At 41.1% G+C, this 18855-nt stretch overlaps 1 protein-coding gene across 1 annotated transcript; it reads right to left on the reverse strand.

Moving 5' to 3' along the window:
* Positions 1–7295: 7295 nt before the first annotated feature.
* Positions 7296–12896, reverse strand: LOC125985698 (uncharacterized). Its single transcript, XM_049748759.2, has 2 exons — positions 11303–12896; positions 7296–10647 (listed from the first exon to the last, which is right to left on the reverse strand). The coding sequence occupies exons 1-2, from the start codon at positions 12639–12641 to the stop codon at positions 9809–9811; spliced, it is 2178 nt and encodes a 725-aa protein (XP_049604716.1). The 5' UTR covers positions 12642–12896; the 3' UTR covers positions 7296–9808.
* Between the last annotated feature and the right edge of the window lie 5959 nt (positions 12897–18855).

Consider the following 18855-nt stretch of genomic DNA (forward strand, 5'->3'; position numbering starts at 1 on the left):
ACGGCCTTGTGAGGACGTCAAGTCTGGTCTTAGAACTTAGAAATTTAGAAGTTTATTCTGAAGAAGGTGAGTCTGTACGGCTATGTACTTTTTAACTTCCCTTCTTTTACTTTTTCACATGATTTGCTTTGGCGGCGCCTCACTAGGGTTGAAACTAAACAAAAAGAGATCGTGGGTCATCTAGCTGGTCATAAGAGGCACATTTGATAGAACGTTCCAATTGCAATTTACAGGTTACGGTGGCCAGAACGACTGATTTTGAAGTCCATAAACTGATCATCAAGATGCTGGAATCTGATTGGTCACCAAATCCAACCAGGAAACAGTACAGCCGAAAGATGTACGATGAAGTTAAAAATAACTTCTAGGCATTAATTGATCAAATGTCATGTAACAAATAAAAGATTCTAGGTCGGAGCGTCTTATAGGGTTCAGGTAACATGCCCCCAGTTTAAAGAGAAGTGAACCACTGCATGATAATGGCTGCAACACGGTGAAATACAGATTACACCTTTCCAAGTGACATCAGGCATGACATTGGCGGCTCATTCAGGTCTGCATGCAAGCATCTTCCTAATCCTGTGAATCCCCCACTCTCTCACCAACCTTGTAATTGTCCGCAGGAGGAGGTCTTCTTCCACGCCAGGTGACACAGCCTCCAAGAACATCCAGCTGTGTCCAGTCTGCTGCCCGTCTGTATCGGTGTTTACACAGGGCTGAGCGGTGCAAGCGACCCATTGCTCGTTTGCCCTTCTCAGAGCCGATGACAGTCACTGATGCGTCAGTTGCAACATTCAAACATGGAGGAATAGAATTGTCCTGCACACGGCAGACAATGTTTGATGACATTCTGGAAAATTGCACCCATTTTGCTGTAGTCCTACTGGCCGTGATAGCCGCCACCTTCTGACTTATTGCAATGTGTACCACTTTCTCCCATGTTTCGGCACCAGCACTAGTATGTACACAAACGGACCGTGATTGGCTACTCATTCTCCTCTTTTTGATGTTGTTTTAACTGTGGGGTTCTCATTAGCATTTCAATTTGTCAGCGCTACTTTTCTGACATCTCATTCTACCCGGCCCGGCTTCAACCTGATTAGATGTCTAATTAGCCAGAATAAACGAGGGAACCTGAGTGTAATTGTTAATTACTGGTTAGATGCCATTTAGTGACATAGTCAGCAATCGACTAATTAAATGGTTGATGTGCAGATTTACATATATTGCAAGATATAGCTGTCTTAGCTAATGCCAATTTTTTCAAGTTAAGACACTGGGCAGTAATATCTTTCTTTTATAAGTCTCTGACAACGAAAAGTCAGCATTTTTTTTTATTTGTAAAGGGTGAGTTTTTATATACATATGATTATAATGTTGAGATGTAAACTGGAACGCATTCATTACTTTAGTATCTTAATCCAAGTGGGAGACCCCACACATGATCTTGGGGGGGTATTAATGTGTTTGCTTTGGCGTTTGTCGTGTTTGGTGTACACAAGATGACCAACACCGTGAGTCTCCTTCCCCATACCGTAAGTCTGTCTTACACTGACCTGTGGGGTGCAGCAAAGAGCTATAAGGCATTCAGACAATACAAAGAAGTAATCAAAGTTTGGCTGTCAACTTTTCTGGTAACGACAGCGCAGTTGCAATGCTAGTCTTTTTTTGGGGTTTTTTTTTTGGGGTTATACAAACAATGAGCACAACCACATGCTTCTGTTTTTGTGCTTCGAGTTGCTTCTTAATTGGCTATCGTTCAGTTTCTGGTTACAGTCATGGCGTTTCATTTGACCTCGGTGCTGACCACATATATAAGGATCTCACTCCATATAATTGCTTGGTAAAATGCCTCAGAGACATTTGATGGTGAGACGTTAGCTGACTTCTATTGCAAAAAAGAGATATTTGGCATGAATGTCAGTATGTGTGAACACTGCCTAAAACGAAAAGAATCAGCAACTTTTATGGTAAAACTATTCTAAATGTGCAGCAGCCTTTCTCTAACTTTTTATTTGATCTTGATGTAGCCATTAAAAGCCACATCGCTATTAAGCCATTTAATTTTCTGATATTTTTCATCTCGAACACAGTATCACAAACACTCGAATCGTGCCTAGTGTGAAGAAATGTCGTCCTCTACGTCCATTTAATGTGATTCTGAGTCATTTATTAAAATTTAAATGAAAACCCGTCAGAGCACTTATGTTGAAGAATAGCTAAAGATTTCCTATCCTCCATTACCCTGAGCTGAAAGGACGTCCTTCGTCTAATTTCAGAAAACTAAGCCAGGTAAGAAGCAGCATTTATAATCTTGTCCCTTTTTTTGTACCAAACGGATTATGATTCTTCAAGTCTGCACTGAGTCGGCACAAGATCACCAACAAAAAATACAGTCAGCACCAACATTGACCAGCTCTCTGCGGTGAAAAACAGTATTTGTGCAAGTTTGATTCTAGGGTCAAGGTAAGTAGCAATTCTTTTAAACTATTCTTCAGTATGAGTAATAATGATTATTGAGTTAAGAATGAAAGCATATATGTGTTCCTATATGGTGACATCATACACACACACAAAGGTATGGAGGTTCAGGCTGAGTTATGGGGCTTCCTCATGTGAAATTAATTTACTTCAAACCGTCGCACACTTTGATGGAGGAGCCCTTGGAATGTGGCCGCCTGCAGCAAATTTGAACAAGAGCTTTGAGGAGGAAATGTTAGAGGATTGATTTTGTAGAATCAAAGCACGCCTAACTCTGGAACAGATGGTGGATGGAATACACGATCTCACAAGAATTTAGTAGAAATTTAGTAACATGCGTACTATAGCGGGCGGCTCGGTGGCGCACTGGGTAGCACGTCCGCCTCACAGTTAGGAGGGTGCGGGTTCGATTCCACCTCCGGCCCTCCCTGTGCGGAGTTTGCATGTTCTCCCCGAGCCCGCGTGGGTTTTCTCCGGGCACTCCGGTTTCCTTCCACATCCCAAAAACATGCTTGGTAGGCCGATTGATCACTCCAAATTGTCCCTAGGTGTGAGTGCGAGTGCGAATGGTTGTTTGTCTCTGTGTGCCCTGCGATTGGCTGGCAACTGGTTCAGGGTGTCGCCCGCCTACTGCCCGATGACAGCTGGGATAGGCTCCAGCACGCCCGCGACCCCCGTGGGGACTAAGCGGTTCAGAAAATGGATGGAGTACTATAGCCATGTTCTGCTCCAAGACATGTGAACCCCCATTCATTTGGATATATTTTACAAACCCACTCGTGATAAGTGAAAATGTCTTATATAGAGACTGTATGATTTCTTTTTAAAGTTATTCAACTTAATGTTGTTTTTAAGGAGTGCAACAACTAATCTAACTAATTGATCATAAATTGTTTCAAGGCCTTATTTAACTTGCCCAAATCCCCAAAATTTTAGTCTCTGTCTTTATTTTTTCTCCCCAGAGCATCAGCTTTTTAAATATTTCAAGTTTTGTTCTTAGGTTTGGCCTAAAAAAAGCTTTCACAATACGGATTTTACCATGTATTATAATTTATAGCTATGACTTTTCAGAAAATAACTCCACCTGTTGCTGATCGTAGCCCTGGATTAATTGTAAATATTACTAGATATATTAATATGCTACAAATATTATTATTATTATTATTATTATTATTATTATTATTATTATTATTATTATTATTATTATTATTATTGTTATTGCGCTAGAGAAAAAAAAAAGAGGGCGGATTCAGAATCAGCACAAAAAAATAATCTAGAGGAGTTGTTTACTTACTTTGTACAGCTCCGATTTTGTCATGCATTCGCATGACTGGTACTCTGGACAGCTCATCTCTCCTGCCCCTCCCCTCCCCTTCCGTCAGCAGCATTTACAATTATTGACCACACCTGCAGTCTTTTCCACACTTTCTCCCAGCTCGTTAGCCACCCTATATAAACCCTGCACACCCAGCTGTCTGCGTTAGTTTGTTCTGTTGCCCTCCCAGTCTGTTTGCTATTTGGTATGCTACCTGTCTGTTACCCTGTGCTACTATCCTTGTATGCTACCCATTGGTTGCCCCTGTTGTCTGTCCATGCTGCTTCCTGTTATTCTGTTCTCTACTAACCCTTTCACTTCAATAAACCTTGGTCCAAGCTGTCTCCGCCCGTGACAGATTTGCCAGTTGACCAGTGTTATTTAATGTAGTGTGTATTAAGGTTGAGACCTAATTAAAAAGCTTATATTTGCTGTTTTGCTCTGTCTTTATGCTCCCATCAAGATGGTGGTTTGTTCTTGAGGTTTACATGATCTCAACCAGGTTTGATTCAGTGACTTGATGAGCACCTTTATGCTACACTGCTTATCCGTGATTGCAGCTGCTTGATAATATTGAGCCAGATTGCTTGAACATATCCAGGATGGTTTGAGCCAGCACAGGCCCCAGGAGGCCCGGGATGAAAATAACCTTTGTTTTGTTTCCTATCGTAATGCGACTTTTCTTTTCCCCCTTTATGCTTCTGCCGCATCAGTAGATGCGTCGATGCTATCATTTTTAGCCTTTGTTTGCCAAAGAACAACTGATAAGTATTAACTATGTTGACAAACTGCTTATTCTTGTTACAGCAACAAATACTCGCTATCATGTAGAGAGTGAGATTACACATCTCTGTGAAATGAGTTTTCCAAGCTTTGCTTTGATTTGCTACTCTGCAGAAAATGTGATTGTATGCCGCCGTGTGGTTGTAATAATAACCAATAAAATAAAAATGCAGCCCAACCGTGACCTACTTTTGAGGCTAATCAATACATTTGACTGTTTTCTTTCAAATATTTATCATATCAATATATTCATCTAACCTGGTCCCTTTCCCTGGTAAATGGGATGCAGAAAAAGATGCATGACTATATCAAATCATCCTTTTCCATTTTTCCATTGAATTGAACAGAAAAGCCATTAATATGTTCCAGCCGACCCCCCCCCCCCCCCCACACACAAAAAAAAAAACCACAGCCAACATTTTGGTATTTTTGTTTAATGAGGAAAAGTAGCATTTGGTAGTAAGAAAAATATATAAATAATTGTAATGAATGTAAAGAATTTAAATTTTGCCTTCAATTCAATAGAAATTGTGCTCATTCTTCTGGGACCACAAGATTACGAAGGTTCAAGCTGAAGAGTTGAGTTCACAAGATAACAAGCGAACTACTGTATGCAATATTAAATAACGACGGATCTTTTAAAGAGTAAACTTTAATGTGGGGCCTTTTCAGTAATGAACATATCCACGAGGTGCAACACACCAGCTGCACTGCCGCACATGCACAATAACACGGTAGGTACGGGTGGGTGCCTGTGTGGACTTACATACGTCACACTGTATTTGTAAACAATAGCTATCCTTTCCTTCACATTGATTCACTTTTGGGACATTATTTCCTGGGACTTTGGCTTTTCTACCATTTTCTACATTTTGTGTTTAAATTATGTTATTTTGTTATGTTTAGTTTATTTCAAGCTTATTACTCGTCTTTTAAATGTCCGGTGTGTCAAGAGCCGCATATGGACGGCGTAAGGCTGTGCTCCAAGCTTTTGCTCTACTGTATTTTTGTTGTATTTTGTCTAAACTGCATGTAATTAATTCTCTTTTATTTTGGTTTTAGTTTGACAGTAAAGTAGGTGTGTCGATAAACAGCATGTTTGGTGTGAATGGTTGATAAGTCTCCATCTCATTTTCTAAATTATACTTTCAATACCTTGCCTCAATGAAAGAAAATAATGTCCCTCTTTCATTACTTTGCAGTGTTCATACTGAGGAGAAAAAAAATGACATCACTGGATATTATCAAAAAGATGTTCCCATAGCCTTGCTAACACAGTGAACTAACCCTGAAAATATGTTAAATTAACTCATAAGAAGTGAAAAAACAAACCTTGAATGTATTCTGTCATTGCAAGAAGCTGGAGAATTTTATTCTGGCACAAGATACAATGCAGTCACCTTGAATAACACTTGGCACTAACAACATAAAAAATGTACTTAAATAAGGCCATGGATAAAAAAATATTTTGCTTCTCCAAATCTGTTCCAGTCCAGTACAATACATTATTATTTTGTGTGCTCCCTGGTTCACAGTCCTGTTGGTTTGCATGTTCCCATGATCTCAGTCAATGAAGATCTCAACTGAAGTTAAGTTTACTTTTCATTTTTTTATTTCAGGTCGTCATCCACAGAGGTTGACAAAAGTACTGAATTCCACAAAGTAAGGCGTCAAAATTACAAACATTAAGTACGATTAATACTAATGCCAAAAAATCTCTTAGTAATGAGTATGTGCACTTTGCAGTTCAGTCTGTTTGTGAAAATCACATCCCACTTGCATGAGGTAATCACTTCAGTCTGCTTTCTTCCAATTTGGGGTGTGGCGCTTATTTGTCTCGAGTGACACGCCATGTATTAAGATAAAAACCGGTATTTGAAAATATAAGCGAAAGCACAACACTGTGGTTCTTAAGGGGTGTCATTTATCAACTTGTTTGTAGAAAAGTTTCAACAATCTCGTTGGGCTGTTATTTCGTAAATCCATCCATCCATCCATCCATTTTCAACACCGCTTATCCTGTTCTGGAGCCTATCCCAGCTGAAATTGGGCAAAAGACAAATTACACCCTGAACTGGTCGCCAGCCAGTTGCAGGGCACATATAGAGACAACCAACCAATCACACCCACATGCACGTCAGTGAGCGGGAATTGATCCCACGCTGCCCGCACACAAGTCAGGCGAGCGCACCCCTACACCTTCGGCGACTTAAATGAACAGGAGGGGGAAAACAAAAGCCATCAGATTTAGTGTCTCACCGGTAAGTAATCTGTTTTGCTAAATCCCATTCTTTGCATGGAAATGCTCATATGCACTGATAACGCAAGCATCTTTGGTTGATAAATGAGGCCCCGAGTGTGTAGCCTGTGCCTAAGCATTTTGTGTGCCCTGCATTTGCAGCATCTGAAGGCTTTTTCCATGGACACTGCACATGTGAAACGTGCTTTTACCTTTTAAAATGATGTATGTAGTCTAATGGTACATTGTAAATACACACTACTATTTATTTCCCATAGTTAATCAGGCATAGGAAGCATGTAATGGCATGGAAATTAAGAGTCAAGATATATAGCATCCAGGCAGACAAAGTTTGATTAAGGTTCAAAGCCAGAGAATGATTTGTGCGTTTGCTGCTGTTTATTTACTTCAACGCCACATTGCTTCATTTACATTCAGTGCAATCAACAAAAAATGTAATCTCGGGCAAATCACGCTTTATGCTATCTTCCTGCCAAGCGACAGTGATATTTATAGTGTCAGCGGCAGAGGTGTTGCCATTGGATAAGAACATTACCTGCATAGCAGGAAATCAGGTAGGTAAGATGGTGTGAATAGAAACACTGTGAGGTGATATTAAGTGTTTTTTGGATGAAAACACCATATGAGATGATACTTTCATCTTTGTGATCCTTCTGACAAAACCCGGTATGCACTGGTGAACTCTTTGTTTTAAGAATTTCACGTGACTTCAAAGTCAGTCATGTTCTCTTGCTACCCCAGACAGCAGCATGAAATCTGATTCCCAGATGAATGGTCGAATCAGCTTTGAAGATTGATTCATGACCAATCCCAGGTAACAGATGAGCCGTGATTGGTTGTTACCTGAGTCTTTAGGCATTGTGATGTCATTTTCAGTCGACAGCAAGTGGCAGCACAATGTAAAATGACCAATTTTTCTGCCAAATTCTTATTCCACATAACATTAATCAGAATACTGTTCAGACTGATGGAGGGAATTACAAGAAATCAATAACAATTTTCTTATTCTTTCAGCATTTATTTATAAATATTTTAAATAGAACAAAATACAGTGAATAAAAGATAAAAATACAATAAAACAGATATTCCATGGAAAAATACTCAAAATATGTAGTAGGTTTTCAAGGAATGTACACTGTTTATATCATGTACAATATTGTTTACATACATGTTTCTTGAGAAATATTTACGGTTGATGTAGCGTTGCTAATTCACTGACCGCCGCTACTGTTTAGTGTAGCAACAAAGCTAACGCTACCCCACACATTAAAATAACGGTCCAAACAATAGAGGATTTTTTTTCGCACTACAATATACAACTTTATGTGGCACATATTTATTTGTGACCTTTAAAGAAATAAGTAAAAAATAAAAAAAACTCATCTTTTCACCTGATACTTGTTTCAAAATTTCAAAAGTTAAAAACAACCCCCAATCTTAAAAGCAACCCGATGAAACAATGAAATGTTTTAATGCGGCCAGTTTCCCATTTGCTATTCTGACACATGATTGACACAAATCGTGATTTGCAGGTGTACCTAATATTATGGCTGTGAGTGTACAAGAAATAAAGTAAACACAGTGAACGCTACAGTTAACGAATGAAAAGAAAATTCATTTTAATTTGCCATTTTAATTTTATTCCTGCCACCGCCAGATGGGTCTGTAAATCTCTAGTGAGGAACTTAAATGAATGAACCAGCTTCTGGGTCAAAAGTCACTCATTTACATCAACGTTTAGCTGCCCAGTGGGCCCTTTGCCTCCACTTTTACACAGAATTTATAGCACGGTCACTTTAATAGTGCCTGCACACCTGGAAACATTCACTTCCATTAAAAAACAGCCTGTTAATATTGCAGGCGATAAATGTATATTATGCAGTCTTTATTAAAATATTTGGAAATATATCTATATATGCCTATAGGGCTTTCACTGAATAACAGGCATACTGTGACTGGTAATATTTGAATGAAAAATATTGCATTTATAATGAATCAAATAAATATCCATGGGCACTTACTGGCCCCAATGCTGGAAAATTCGGTACAAAATACCTGTATGTTGTTTTAATTGACACTGTCAGAAAGGTTTATTACTGTAGTTTACAGTGGTGTGCTTTCCAGCGACACCAAAGGTGGGAAATTTGCAAAGGGACCACATGAGAAACTGGAACGTTTGTCGAGGGCCACACTAACATGCTAAAATCAACATTGTTTTGTATGTTGTATTGGTACAGAAATGAGTTGGGATTGCTTATGTTATCTTTTTGTCTCCTTTGTTATACCATAGCTAAATATAGCAAAAATGTCTCTACGTTTTCTAGACCGCAAAACAATTCGTCGCTCTTGTACGAGCATTTGTAAGTCTGCACATGAAAGCGCAATTTTCAAAATAAATGAACTGCATATTTTATGTTTTACTTTAACTTCATGGTCACTGTGAGGGCCGGTTTTGTTATTATAACTGCATGACTGACCACATCAAAAGCTCGTGCTCTTGCCTTTGAGTTAGGGAAGATTTTTACCACTGGAAATTAAGGACACTCTTGCACTGGCGCACTATAATAAGCCATAAGGGGCACATAAACGAAATAGATTCCTCTGTGAAGGACATAAATTGAGCATATTGAAATTTTGTTACTCAGTAATGTGTAGTCTGAGATACATCCATATTGTAATCAGTTAAATAATCTGTAAGTGTCTGCCCTACACTGTGGGCTTTATCAAATACTTTGAGCCTCGTGTAGCTAAATGAGGTTATTAATGGTGCATTGCATCAACTCTATAATCAATATAAATACAATCATTACCTCTGGCAGTGTCAATCAGAACAGCATTATTTTAAATCACAAGTTTGTCCAGGTGTACTTAAGCCAATTGGCTGTGACAGGTGGAGGGTCATGTCGATGTTCAACCTGTCAAACAGGTGCAGCATATACTGTATGGCCTTTCACATCAAGGAAGTGACTTCAATAGGAACTCCCCATGAAGCGGAGCATGGTCATAGCTTTGACCAGAAGGGAGAAGATGTTAGCCCGCTTGGGTGGCTCTTTGAGGGCACCGATGTGACTCTTAAGGTGCCGGAAAACCGCGTCATCAAACAAAGGGTCATTGGCAAATACAGCCTCCGCCAGTCTGTGCGGGGTGCCAAACTCCACCATGAGGTCCTTCACCACCGGCGTGATCACCTGGTTTATGCTCCCCAAGGTCCGAATGTCCTCGATGTGGCGGGGGCTGATCTCCTCCAGGGCTCGGTAAAGGAGACGCTCAATAACGAGGACGAGGCTGTCGACGCCCGTCTTGCGCTTTCGTTGCAACCTCTGGTCCAGCTGCATGACCAGCGTGTACACCAGAAGGCGCGTCAGCTTCTCCTGCAACTCCTGCGGGATGGGTTCGGCCTCCGGCTCGGACGTCACCTCGTCGGTGGTGTTGCTCGCGTCCAACGTGGTACCGGTGCGCAATTCCGGCATGGCGGTTGTGCGTACCTCCGCCGTGTGGGTCCGGACCTCCGGGGTGGTGGTGCGCAGCGTTGACACTGAAGCTTCCGAGGACTGTTCCAAGTCCAGTTTGGGGACCACCTGCTCCTCTGGGGGGAGTTCTTCGCTGGCTCTGGTCTCCGGGGTCATTGCCTTCTCCACCAGTTGGTTGATGTCCATGAGCGCGCCAGACACCTCGTCCGCGTAGGTCTCCTCAGCAGGCTCAATCTCCAGCCAGAGGAAGAGCTGCTGCAGAAACCGCCACACGGCGTCCTCCGTCATGGCGTACAGCACCTCTGGGGAGAAGATCTGACCATCCCAGTGGATCTTACCTAGGGTTGCAGCCGGGGGGGGATTCACTGTTAATCTTCTATGAATAGTTAACAAGACAAATCCCCCAAATTGGAAACTTTCCATGGGAATAAATTGGGAATTGTGGCTAATTTAATGACTCATTAGGGAAGCATTGGGAAAGCAGAAATGCAAAGCAAGCACTCGGAACGCATGAAAACTGCCATGTCACTCTTTCTCAGTTGTGCTCGCCACTAACAACTATGCTGCTGGAATTTAATATCAAAAGGCTTCATTCATTGTCGAGTAATTCCCAACTAACGTAAATACTATGTCAAGAAAATGTTCCAATTGGTCCAATTTATAGTTCTATCCGAAAGGATCGGAAATGAAAATTTTGTGAGAAAAGTGAATATTTAAATGTTGAGAAATGTGGAGAAGGACAATGCAAAAAAGTGAAATTAATTAATGTTTTTGGAGTGCAGAAGAAATCAAACGGGTAATTTTCTAACAGTGGGTCAATTTGACATGCAACATGCCAGGAGTTAAGCACCCTTAAGCTCCCCCTGACACACTTCCTTGATAACAAAATGCAAGAGCACAATCGCAGTAGCTGGGTTTTAAATATGATTGTCTTAATTCCCACAGAGAGTTCCCAACTTTGACAGTTACCCAATTTTATAACCCCGAGCTTACCCCGTCGGCCCCAGAGGACCGTGTCCATTAAGGGTGTCTTCGGACGGCCCGACGGCACCTCGTAAACGTCATTCTGACACGACATGACGTACGCGTACAATTGGGACGTGAGACCCTCCGAGAAACTCCCGATCTTCTCGTCGATGTACCGCTTGACTTTCCCAGCCCGATCCGGTAGATCCATTTGGGAGAACTCATTGTATAATTTATCAACACTCTCCCGGATGGACTCGAAGTCGAAGATCGGGTGCTGGGACTGCCGGACGGCCAGCGTGCTGGTCCGATAGGCGGGCCGGAGCTCCGGCATCTTGGGGCCGTCACTGCTGACGACGTTTGGGTTGCTGCTGTCGTCGGTTCGGGAACGGCGGTCCGGTGTGAGGGACACCAGGCACGCGTCTCGGTTCTTGAAGGAGCTCTTGAGCGAGCCGAGCATTTGCGCGAACTGCATACGAGCGAATCGGAAGAAACGCAGGCGCCGCATTTTTTTGCCGGCCACTCCAGACTGCCTCTCCAGATTTTTAAAGAAGTTTTTCACTTTCTTTAAGATCAGCTTCCAGTTTAGGTTAAAGCGAGTAATGCGGGCCTCGCCGCGCACGCATGCGTCCCCGGAGCCGCCGTACGTGTCCTGGGTGATGGTCTTGGTGATATCGACCGCCGCTAAGTGCGCGTCTTCCAACGTGACCGGGTCCACCACGTCGGGCGCCTTAGCCTCCTTCGGGTTGGACCACTTCAGAAGGATCCGCTTGACGCAGTCGGTCATCTCATTGACCTTCATGTTAGAGCTCCCGCACAGCAACTGGTGCGGGGTTCGAGCTCGCGCGAACACGTGTCGGAAGTATTCCACGGCCTTGCGGAAGATTGAGGCCAGGTTAGCCACGCTGGACATGGTGCCTCGGATGAGGAGGGTGGGCTCCGAGGGCCACTCAGTGGTGCTTTTGGCCACCGACAAGGCTGAGTTTACCCGGTGCTTGACCTCAGACTCCATGAGGGAAGTTAGCTCCATGACGCCCTCGGACTTCTGCGGTGGGCTGTCGTCCAGAGCAGCCGAGAAGGTCTTTGTTATGCATTCGCTGAGCCTCGGGCTGCACCGGTCGATTGCCATGTCTACCTGCGCCTGGGACGCGTGACCACGCAGGTGCTCGATGAACACCGGCTGCAGGTGTTTCACCACGTCTGACGTAATTTTTTGGATCACCTCAGTGATTGTGTCCACCAGGATAGCCTTGGTCTCGGAGTCGGGCGTACCAGCCACAAGTAGGGCTCTCTGAGGAGCGGAGATCTGGCTGACGCGAGCCTTCACCGCTTCCACGATGGCTTCCGGTTTAATGAGCCGCTCCATTGCTGCAACCCCCCTACGTCTGTCCTATTAAAAAAAAAAAAAAAAAAAAAAGGGGGGGGGTTCCATTCACATTCACATTCAAGTCGTCCGCAATAAAAACAAATGCACACAGAGTGGGAAATAGCGCACTTCTATCAGACACGTCCTCGCCATCTGGCCAAACATGATCCTTTATCTCCTTTTAACAAAGCTCCGGCCGGCGAAGTGACAAAAGCTGACGTCATAGGCGAATGGGAAACGTGCTCCCGCGGACTTTTTCTCGTGCGGCAACCGATTGACGTCACCGGGGTCGACGTAAGCTTGAGTTGCGGCTTTCCGAGCTGTGCAATTGCGGCGCGTGACATCACGGTACAGGTTTGAGATGCACAATTTGCATGTGTTTTCGCAATCAAAAGCAAACCCCGTGTTTTTAAGTGCATTTCAATCCATTTGAATGTCACCGAGAACTCAAGTAAGTCAGTAAGTAAGTACTTTGCTGTTGCATAATAAATCAGTATTCCCAATGTGGGTTCAAATGACTAAACTTTATTTGTGGAGAGATTTCACAATGTTTTGTGGCAGTGAGAGATAATGTTAGAGTGGTAATATTGCAAGTTCTATAGCTTAACCAAACAAATGGGGGTAAAGGTCATTTATTTCAACAAACGTAAAACGGGGATTGTAAATTATAGCCGCTTGCCTGCCGGTGTGTGGATTTGTCCTTTGTCCAACATCAACAAAGAGAACCAAATAATAGCACAATATATCAGACTGAAATAAATGCACCAAGTTTGGCCTTGAAGAGGGAAGGGAAGTAAGTATGTGTTTCTATGAAACGCGTGTGGGCAGGCTGCATACTGATTGTGCAAGTTGATGATTGTCTCCTTATATTCTTTGTCATGAGCCTGCAGCTTAATGGAACACAGTGCTCAGCACCGTTTGTTGTCTCTGTGAGCAAATAAGACAAGTGGACACAACAACAGGTTCCTACTATAGATTCCACGCATACTCTCTGTCTTCATGCATCAAAAAACAATGAAGTCGTCATACTGCTGAATCCAATCTCGTGGGTGTGCAGTGCCATCATAATATCCTAGGACGTAATATAAAGAAAGGGTGGGTTATCTGCAGCATGGAGGCAATTATTGTTTTAGTCCGCATTCTGGGGTTGATTCCATTCTTGCAGGACATGTGATTGTTGTAATTGCACTACTAAGCATTTTTTATTTTAGTTTTTTCATTTAGGGAAGACAAGATTTATCAGCAACCAGCTTTGTAAGTTAAAATATGAGATGATAAGCAACTCATACTAATCTCACTTGTTTAAATTCTTCAGATGATTTTGACCTCGTTGTAAAATAAGCACAGTGAAATGAGAAAATGTTTGAGATGGAAACAAATACTGTTTTCATACCAGTGAAACCTATACTACCTTTTTTTGCCATTAAAAATGAGGGGTATAGCATCCATCCCTTTAGCAATTTTATTGATGCACAATTGACATTCCACCGTTCCAACTGGAATTCAAGGAGGAATATGCATTCAGCAGTGGTGGGTGGATATTAAAAAGTGATATAAGTAAAATATTAAAAAGTGCTTCATGGGAAGCCATCTACTGTTAGGTTTGTTTAGTTTGTTACTCTCCTTTCCCACATAGAAGGGTATTACAGTATAGCTTATTTCAAAACTCCTAGTAAAGAATCACTCACTATAAACCACAGATTTCCATGAAATAGCAGGACCCTCCATGACAGATGTTTACCATCACTTTTCCCCATTTTATTGCTATAGTTAATTTCCGAGCTTTGCGAGGGTTGTTGAACAACAAAGAGTGCCATTTATTGCCAGCATCGGCCCAAATTGTTTTGTGCCTTTTAACTGCTGCTGAGCCTTCGTCTGGTGATTCCAATCGTTGAAGACGCCTCGTTGACCCTCAAGGGTGTCTGCAAAGAATACAAGGGATGCAGTGGATTCAATCAATACACTTTTTTACATCCTAACCCTACAAAAACGTCAGTGGTATGATGAATGTGGCCACCTGTGGATTGTACATTTGAACCACTAGCGACGCTGGTCTGTGAAGGCTGCTAGAAGATTCCATTAACACAAGCGTGCTCCCAGGAAAGAAGTTTTTTTTTTTTTTTTATGGCATAGCTGACTAATTGTGTGGAAGACAGAGTTACAAAATACGAGCAACTGAAAAGCAGATAATTGCTCACGTGAAAGAATGCCAGAGGAAAGGTTTACAGCAGTGCACTTGTCACAAATAAAAGGTACATCAGTGTAACTTTTAGAGGTAGAAAGGCTGGTTATTGGCTGGTGCCCTATAAATCATGGCTAGGGAACCTTTTCCCTATCAGGAACCATTTCAAGCCATAATGAATTTATGAAAAAGTATCCATCCACCCACTTCCTGTCAGTGCTGTAGCCTATCCCATCTTACTTCGGGTGGGGTGTACCACATAAAATCTCTGATGATACTCTGTTTTAAGGGGAAATATACATACAAAGTAGTCAGTTTACCAACACGTGGTACACGCCTTACTAAGTGCCTGGCATGCCTTTTGTGTGTACATGTGCAAGAGTTAAATGGCTTCGCTGGCAGACGCTCACATACACAGACACTCAAAGGAATGTTATGTTGGGGCATTAGCAAATAAATGAACCTATTTGCTTGACAGTAACAATGCAAATGTTTTGTCAGTATCAACAATGGATGACTTCAAATGCAGTTAAATAAGTTAATATTTAATGGAACGTAAAAGCTTGTACAGGAACAGCATAAATATGTATATACATACATTGACATGTAAACATATTAAAGCAGAGATTCATCTCATTATTTGAATAAAATAACGTCCATTCTCAACATTGGAATGGACAAATTCTCTGTCCATAGAGCATAGGGGCTATACAGCTGCATATGTCGCCATGAAAATGATCATCAATTTAATTACATTGTACTTTCAGGTCAGACATTATTTTTGTGCTCAATATTTTTGTTATAAATATGTTTATGTGTGCTATTGTTAACAAGCGTTTATGTTTAAAATGATTTCTGATAAAGCATATCTAAATATTTTGAATTAATAATATAAAAAATAAAGTTATTTTGTCTGTTTTATTTTTGCAACTTATGCCGATTTTTAGATATTCGTCGAGGTCGGTACTGTATCGAAGTAAAACGTTTGGTATCGTGACAACATACGCACACACAAATCGATTTGAACATAAAACACAAAAGATGCGGCGAATTGAAAGCGAAATTGTTCTCCTTTCAAATAGTATGTCGAGATATGTATCGAATCATATTCTATTGGAGAGATATACATTTGAAAGAAATGCCACATTTACAGTACAAGTTCATTGATATGTACAGGTATGTACCTTGTAAAATAACAAACACATTATTATTATCATTTACGTATATTCATATTATTATTATAACCATTAGCATTAGGATTCATGCATTCATTTGGCTGTGCTTTCAACTCAGTCGCGCACTCAATCGCACACATCCAATCTTACGTGCAGGGAATGAAGGCATTGCTGGAAACGAAAATGTTGAATGGGCACCGCAGCCATGATGCTTTCTCGTGGCTGACGTGGGCCCTGGGGCAAGCGTTCAAAGCGAACTGCGAGTGATGGAAATGAGATGCGAAGGCTGTGCAGTTACATGAATACATGAACAACGGTAGCCATGCCGCAGTCAATTTGTACACTTGCTGTATAATCAAATACTTTTTCTTAGGTCAACTAGCATTGTGCATACAACAGTAAAAAATTACAACATAATGTAGCCTAATAGCAGTTAGGACTTATATTTTCACTACAAATTGTTGTGTATTTCATAAATACGATTATCCCATCACTTTTCTGTAAGACCTATCCCCAGCTAAAACAATTTTTTTCATGGTCTGTGTGCTCTTTCTGGAATGCCCAAATGCTTCCAAAGCCCAGTCTGATAGGAAAGTACATTGGTGTCTAGGATCCATGTTGAAGTGATACATTTTGCCTGAGAGACAAGCTGTTTATATTGCGGAGGAGCTCAGTTTAACATTCATGGCACGTAAGAGTAAATGTGTTTGTGTTCATTTTTTTCAAAGTCAAATGCCACAATGACGCAGCGGTTAGCACGTCCACCTCACAGTTCAGATGTGCACGGTTCAATTCCGGCTCCAGCCCTACTAAGTGGAGTTTGCATGTTCTCCCCGTGCCTGACCGCTCCAAATTGTCCATAGGTGTGAGTGGGAATGGCTATTCGTTTATGTGTGTCCTGCGGTTGGCTAGCAACCCCCTCCTACTGCCCGAAGTCGGCTGGGTTAGTCTCCAAAGATGAATGAAGTACTAGTCTAGTATTTGCATGCTACAATTTGTTCAAACATAGCCACTATGTACAAAAAAAAACTGTTAAATATCACTGACAGATCAAAGCTATAATTAGGTCAGCAATCCACTGCATTCATTCTTCATTTGCACAGTCTAAGAATCATCAAGTACATTTTATAGTGTTGCCATAGCGATAAACAACCATTTCGTCAGCTCATATTTCTGATCCTGTTTTGATTACTGCCAATTCGACATGGTTGTTGGCAGAAGAGACAATGCTGATTTCTGGCAGATGAATAGTCACCTGCCAAAAGATGCAGCCACCACTGCGCTGATGAATATTGAAAATGGAATCAACTCTGATCAGCAGGCGAACACGGCCAAGTGAGTTTGATACATGTGATCGGTCACATTTCTTTTAAATATACGTATACATTTATAAAAAGAAAAAAACTTTTCTTGATGTTATACCCGAACACATTTATATTACTTAGATTATGGCTTTTTGAGTTTGCTGTGGCTTTTTTTTTTACACTAATATGAACCAAAGTAAAAAAAATAAAATTGAGAATCGCAGATTTTGGAAAAAAAATTTCAAGCCCACTTTGCACAACTAATCAAAGTACTTTTTTTCATTTTGGAGTGACTTATAGACTACCAGGCGGTGAGTCCAATAGTCAATCAAAGCCATTTATTAGAAGCGGTTGCTAGGCTACCAAACCTAATTTATGCTGATAACTATCGATATGATGAGATTAATGCGGTTTTGACACTTGAGTGCATCACACCAATCCACACAGTGTGCACTTTACTTGGGAGGCACAAGATTGGATAATCTAATGAGGGGTGGTGGTGAACGAGACGAGCGGACAGCAAACAATCCTGGATTGGATGACTGCAGCAGGGCTGACAATTGACTGACATGTTTTCTCTGGTCTGCAGCAACTTAAATGTTTGGAGCTGATCTCCATTTTCATGTAGTGGAGTTTTCCCATCAAGGCTGTATGATTGAAACCTGCTCAGAAAACATGCTGCCAATCATGGCTACCCTTTCACGTATAGCACACTTTGACGAAACATTTGTTGTGCTATATTCATGCCATGGTAAAAAGTTATGACTAATGACTAACGTAGGAAGTGTTTTTCACATAACATTGTTAATCTTTCAAATATGCCAGCCATTTTAAAAAAAAAGGAGAACCTCTTGACTGCCGCCTATTTAAAGTATTCTGACTGATGTTTCAAAGCTCATGGAATATTGTGTTTTATGTCAACACAGAAACTACCAATAAAAGATTAAACTCTCTTCTTTCTCCCTTAAAATGTTTCTTTCCACTTTTAATTTTTTAGCAATTAGCAGTTAAACATGGGTTGATTTTAACCAAATTACCTATTTGGGATCCCCAAAACAAAGAAAAAAAATATGAAAAAATAAAATATAAATACATTTTTCTTTTAAAAAATACTTATTTTATATACATACAACAGTGACTTTGATGCCTATTTTAGACCCAAAAATGCAACATGCTTTTGTGAAGACCTATTTTATAAACAACAGTGACATTGATGCTATTGCTTTAGTGATGCCCTTATTTGAATAAAAAAACAACACTGAAAATGTGCTTTTGATGGTAAAATTGTATAGTTAGAATTAGCATTTGAACTTTGCTCATGTGTGAAAACTAAAAAAGGTCAGCTTGCGCTTGCCTCTTAAATGTTGTTAGTCACCTGAATATTGTTAGCCACTTAAATGTTGTACAGAGGCTGAGATCAACCAGAGTCAAATTCCTTGTTTGGTATGCACAAACTTGGCCAATAAAGCTGATTCTTCTTCAGTTGCGTCAAAGGAAAAAGTTAAGGTCTATGTTTGTTTTGCACTTAAGGATAATGGGCAGGGACTTCTTTG

This window comes from Syngnathus scovelli, chromosome 1, assembly GCF_024217435.2.
Source record: "Syngnathus scovelli strain Florida chromosome 1, RoL_Ssco_1.2, whole genome shotgun sequence".
NCBI lineage: Eukaryota > Metazoa > Chordata > Actinopteri > Syngnathiformes > Syngnathidae > Syngnathus > Syngnathus scovelli.